The sequence below is a fragment of the Mobula birostris genome, chromosome 6 (genome assembly GCF_030028105.1).
Source record: "Mobula birostris isolate sMobBir1 chromosome 6, sMobBir1.hap1, whole genome shotgun sequence".
NCBI classification, from domain to species: domain Eukaryota; kingdom Metazoa; phylum Chordata; class Chondrichthyes; order Myliobatiformes; family Myliobatidae; genus Mobula; species Mobula birostris.
This window is the reverse complement of record NC_092375.1, coordinates 11,959,452-11,965,451: the sequence shown is the minus strand read 5'-3', so window position 1 is coordinate 11,965,451 and position 6,000 is coordinate 11,959,452. Positions and strand designations below refer to the sequence as shown.

The following is a 6,000-nucleotide window of genomic DNA, read 5'->3' as shown; positions in this document are numbered from 1 at the left end:
TAGTTAGAGTAACACTGTTACAGCTCCCGCGATCCAGGTTCAATACCCGCCACTGTCGGTAAGGAGTTTGTGCATTCTCCCCGTGACCATGTGGGTTTCCTCCCAAAGTCCAAAAGCGTACAGGTTAGTAGGTTAACTGTTCACGTGGGTGTAATTGGGAGGTGCAGACTCACTGAGCCAGAAAGGCCTGCTACAGTGCTGTATCTCTAAATTAAATTAATAATTACAATCTTTGGAGCAGAATAAAGAATCAACATTTCAGTCCAAGACCCTTCAAGACTGGAAAGAAATAGGGAAGAAGCCAGAATAGGAAGGTGGGGGGTGGGGGGGGGAATGGATGGAGCACAAGCTAGAAGGCGATTGGTGAAGGCAAGTGAGGGGGAAGGTAAGTGGGCGGGGTAATGAAATGAGAGTCTGGGAGATGATGGGTGGGAAAGGTAAAGAGCCGTCTCTATTTCCTGAGGAGACTGAGGTCCTTTAACATCTGTCAGACGATGCTGAGGATGTTCTACAAGTCCATGGTGGCCAGTGCTATCACGTTTGCTGTTGTGTGCTGGGGCAGCAGGCTGAGGGTAGCAGACACCAACAGAATCAACAAACTCATTCGTAAGGCCAGTGATGTTGTGGGGATGGAACTGGACTCTCTGACGGTGGTGTCTGAAAGGAGGATGCTGTCCAAGTTGTATGCCATCTTGGACAATGTCTCCCATCCATTACATAATATACTGGGTGGGCACAGGAGTACATTCAGCCAGAGACTCATTCCACCGAGATGTAACACAGAGCGTCATAGGAGGTCATTCCTGCCTGTGGCCATCAAACTTTACAACTCCTCCCTTGGAGGGTCAGACACCCTGAGCCAATAGGCTGGTCCTGGACTTATTTCCTGGCATAATTTACATATTACTATTTAACTATTTATGGTTTTATTACTATTTAATTATTTATGGTGCAACTGTAACGAAAACCAATTTCCCCCGGGATCAATAAAGTATGACTATGACTATGACTAAAGGGCTGAAGAGAAGGAATCTGATAGGAAGGGAAATAGACCATGGGGGAAAGGAAAGGAGGAGGGGCACCTGAGGGTGGTGATGGGCAGGTGAGAAGAGAAGGGGTAAGAGGGGAGCCAGAAAGGAGAATAAAAAAAGAGAGAAGGGAGTGGGTTGAGTAATTACCAGAAGTTAGAGAAATCGATGTTCATGTCTTTAGCATGAAGGCTACCCAGACTGTTCTACTTTAGTCCAACTCCTTCTACATCTTTACATTTACTGGGCAGCATGGTAGCATAATGGCTAGTATAATCACTTTGCAGTGCCAGTGATCACAGAGTGGGTTAAATTCTGCCAATGTCTTCAAGGAGTTTGTATGTTCTCCCTGTGACCGTGTGGGTTTCCTCCTCCCACATACCAAAGACAAACTGGTTAGGGTTAGTAAGTTGGGAGCATGCTATTTTGGATTAGGGTTAAATCTGTTATTTTTCTTTTAGTTTAGTTTTTCAATGCTTTCTTGTATTTTTATACAATCACCTCATACACATGTAATTATTCAGTGAATTTTCCAGTAATTATGGTACATTTGCTTCCGTATTTTTCTAGAAGCTTTTAGTGTTGGTTATGAAGGAATTAAAATAAGAAAACAACAAACTCAAATGGATTGAGGAAAGTGGACGTAGAAAAATCTAAAGTCTTTGTTCTTGCCATGTGCTTGAAGGAATGAAGGTTGCCATTTTGTGAAGCTGCTCTGAAACCTCCATTTTGTGACTGTTTTTGCTCTATCAAAGTGCTTTAAAGTTGACACAGTGGTGCTCCAGATAATCTGACAAACTAGCAATTATTTCTAAATAATTGTGAGGTGTTCTTTGGTTTATAAAAGTTTATGAATAGGGGAATCTGTGTCTGACCTGAGTAACTCGAGCCTAGTAGCTGGCTGATTCAGAACAAAGATAAATTAGTTATGAATTGTCACTTGCAAAAAGGCAATAAATTGATGCTGTCTTGGACTACTTCCAATGGGAATCTGACACAGGTCAGTCAGATAGCCTCAAGCCAATGAGATTGAAATGCAACATTTGTACTGATGAGGAAGAACTATAAGAATTAAGGGCTTCAAATGCAAAGTGGCAAGAACTCAGGAGACTAACTATTGCAAAGAAGGAGCACATGCCAAGGGCTGGAAGAAAAAGGATCGATTGTCTGGCCAACAGGAGATTTTCCATACTAGTGTTATAAATTGGAGAAATGGTCTGAGTGAGTAGTGGTACAAAGAGAACAGTAGAATTCATGTTTTAAGTTGTTGGCTGGGGTCAAAATGGTTATGTTCTTGTTTGTGCAGAGACAATAAAGTGCAAGTTTGATTAATTAAGAGTTGCATTGTGAATTGCCTAACCTAGATCCACTGATGATCAGTCAACATTAGTCTTCTGTAGCAGGTGTCACACCACTTGAAGCTGGCTATTTTAAAGGTTAATTGTTATCACTGGAATCTTGGTTATCTCTAGTCTGAGTATGAGACGACCGCAACATCTTTTTCTTTTCTCTTTCTTCATTCTTCGTTCTTGTAACACTATAAAAATGCTTAACAATTAGTTTCCCGCCGCATTCGTAACTCGCTAAAGCATCAGGATCCATCACTACCTTGGTGCTGGATGCACGGTGACGTTCGTGAACTGCTCCCAGTACAATCCTCGTACTGCGTTGATTGCTGGCGCAAAATGACGCATTTCATTGTATGTTTTGATGTACGTGTGGCAAATAAAGATCAACTTTAAATCTCTTTAGTAATGTAGAGATGATTGGAGCTAACATTCTAACTCATACGTCACTCAGTTTCCATCTGCCTTTATGATAGACCTACATGCAATTTTCAAATGCTTGGAGAGATTAGAGGGTGCATATTTTATTATGGATATGTAACCATGGTATTAAATTTAATAACATTAATAAAAATTCTATTCTTTCTGGTCAATGGTATCAGAGGAAAAGAAATTGCTTAAAGAGTCAGGGATGTAATTACCGTTAAGGCACAAGGCTAGAGTAAGTCAAAGGGGTGATGGCGTGTACCTTATTGTCGCCTGAGGCTCTCATTTATTATAAAGCAATGTAGTTACAATCAGTATTCAATGCTCAGAGTTTAATAACATTGATTGAGAATTTATTTTCTTGAGCATCCTGGGTAAGGTGGGGGGACGGTAAACTGCAGGGAAGTTGGCGGCGTGGGAGTATAAGGAGGGGGTGGATCTGCAGTGTAATCCATCTCTTGGTTGTGACTGTAAGGTGGAGGAGAAGAATCTGAAAAGAAACAAAAAGAGATATGTTGTGTATTTAATATTTCTGTAATATTGTAACCGTATTGTTTGAATAAGCATTCTTTGTCATTTTATATAATTCATTACGGGATATAAGTAAAAGTATGTGAATGGTTTCTTCAGGTTGTTATAGCTGGGGATGGTAGTGGAATAGGCTCACACTACAGTAACTTGCCACCAACACCGTTCATCTCAAATAGCCTCTGACAATCAAGTCCAGCTCCTGGCCTTCACTTTTGACTTAGCCCAGTAGATCTGTTTCTACTGACAGGAGTAGGGCAAAGGTGGGCTACTGGTGCCTTAAAACCAGTCGCTTCAGGCAGGTGGGGCTCACCAGCCATGGTTGGCAGCTCATCTAAGAGAAGGAAAACTCTAATCTCAAACCTCTCCTGCCTTGTGGCTATACCCACTCATGGGAAAGGCTTTGGGAGTTAATCCTGAGAGAAAAATCCAGAGCAGGAGCCACTAAGGCAGGCCTAAATTCAGTTCAATGCTGACTGGCATCTCCTGTGACATCGTATCAGCCTCTGCCTTTGGATTTATCTGCTGTGTGGAGAGTGGAAGCTTGTTGCAAGGGCAACAGTTTGCTCTCCATATCATACTGCCCTGGCTTGAGTATCATGTAGACAGCTGGGTCACGACATCTGTGGTCGAACCTGACCGACACCTCTCGGGCTCCCTCGATTCCTTTCAACAAGTTTTATGTTTCAAAACATAACAAGGTATAAAAGCAAATGATTTGCAGTGATCAAAATTCCCAAAAGGGTTAACAGCAATATTAAAGGAAAAAAGTCTACTCTCAAGTACATATAGGAATAAAAACTGATTTAATAAATATTTATTCAGCATACATAATACACACCATGCAATCTCCCAGCAGACATTACTTATGACAACTCCAGAAGTATTATACTGCTCCTCCACATTGACAAATACAGCATTGTATAAAAGTCTCACTCTCTCTCACTCTCTCGCTATAAATTAAAAAAAATATACAGTAAATATAGTATATATGCATCTAAGACTTTAGTGAAGTACTGTACATCTACAGAATATTTTTTACATGTTAATATTATTTTATGTGCTGTATGTGTTACAAGTACTGTGTTTTGCATCTTAGTCCCAGAGAACGTTGCTCTTTGTAGCTGTATACACGTGTATGGTTGAATGATGATAAATTTAAAACTGAACTTGATAACCTTCCCAGTGATGAACTGTAACTCACTGAGTGATCAAGGAGTGACCTTTTATGTGTCTGTGGTGTGAGAGAGTTTTTTGTTGCTGACATTATCCAGATGGCTGGAAGCAAGAAAGTTTTTTGAGCGATACCTTTGAGATTCTCAGTGGGCCAGTTTGCATCTGTGAGGGGGATGGACAGTTGACGTTTTGGGTCGAGAATCTTCAGATCAACTGAAAGAGTCAAGTGGGGCTATTCAGTATAAAGCGGTGAGGGGAAGGGGTGAAGCAAGACCTGGCGGGTGATAGATAGCTCCAGCTAAGGAGGGGGTGTATTGGCAGATGGGACAGAGGTTGGAAGATGATAGGTGGGATCGATGATGGGATCTGATTGGAAAAGAGGGTAAAACATGGAATGGAGTATTGGACATGGGCTGGACAGAAGGGAATAGTGGGGGGAGATGGAGACAACAGGAGGTGTGTGGCTGATGGACAAATAGCATGGACAGATAAGAGGCAAAAATGGTGATGGAGAGCTGGGATGGGCGAGCGGGGAACTCAGCAGAGCAGGAGGAAAGATAAAAGAGATAGAGGGGAAGCAAGTTATTTGCAATTACAGCATTCAGTGTTCATGCAGTTTGGCTGCAGAATAGCCAAGTCAGATATGAGGGACTTTTGTTCATTAGGTGATGAGTTGCCTACTGATAACTACCCTTGATCCATTGCCCACAATGTTTCTGCCACACAAATACCTTTGGACAATGTATCAGCAACTTAATTATCAAACAAGGGATAATTATCTGGAAGTAAAGGTGTGGGCATGTGGCCAAGTGGTTCGACTAGCGACCTGAGCCCCAGCCAAGACAGCGTGTTGTGTCCTTGAGCAAGGCACTTAATCACACATTGCTCTGCGACGACACTGGTGCCAAGCTGTATCAGCCCTAGTGCCCTTCCCTTGGACAACATCGGTGTCGTGGAGAGGGGAGACTTGCAGCATGGGCAACTGCCGGTCTTCCATACAACCTTGCCCAGGCCTGCGTCCTGGAGAGTGAAGACTTTACAGGCGCAGATCCATGGTCTCGCAAGACTAACGGATACCTATATTTATTATTTAAAGGAGGCAGTTCCCAGGATGATTCGTTTCTCGTCTCTGCTAACTTAGCCAAGGCTCAAAAACAGACACCGCAAAAGATATTTGTGTGCTTATATATGTGAAGGAAGGGATAATTATTTAGTGTGTCTCCAGATCAACACTTGTCTAGGAAAGTATGTGTGTGAGTGTGAGGGTGAGTGTGTGCACGTGCGCACCACGTGGAAACCCATGTGATAATAAGGAGAACGTGCAAGAATCAAAGAAAGAAAACAAGCAACATTAATTGTACTTAGTAAGAAGTACATAACTATTACCTACTTGCCTATTCAATAAGATTATAAAATATAGGACATTACAGCACAGTAATGCCCTTCAGCCAATGATGTTGTGCCGATCGTTAATCTTCTCTAACATCAGTCTAGCA

At 42.1% G+C, this 6,000-nt stretch overlaps 1 protein-coding gene across 1 annotated transcript in view; it reads right to left on the bottom strand.

The window, feature by feature from the left end:
- Window positions 1-3,153: 3,153 nt before the first annotated feature.
- Window positions 3,154-6,000, bottom strand: part of cyyr1 (cysteine/tyrosine-rich 1) — a 60,780-nt gene continuing 57,933 nt past the window's right edge. Inside the window, exon 4 of the mRNA XM_072262181.1 lies at window positions 3,154-3,290. Coding sequence (XP_072118282.1) covers window positions 3,154-3,290 — 137 coding nt within the window. The remainder of the gene's footprint in view (window positions 3,291-6,000) is intronic.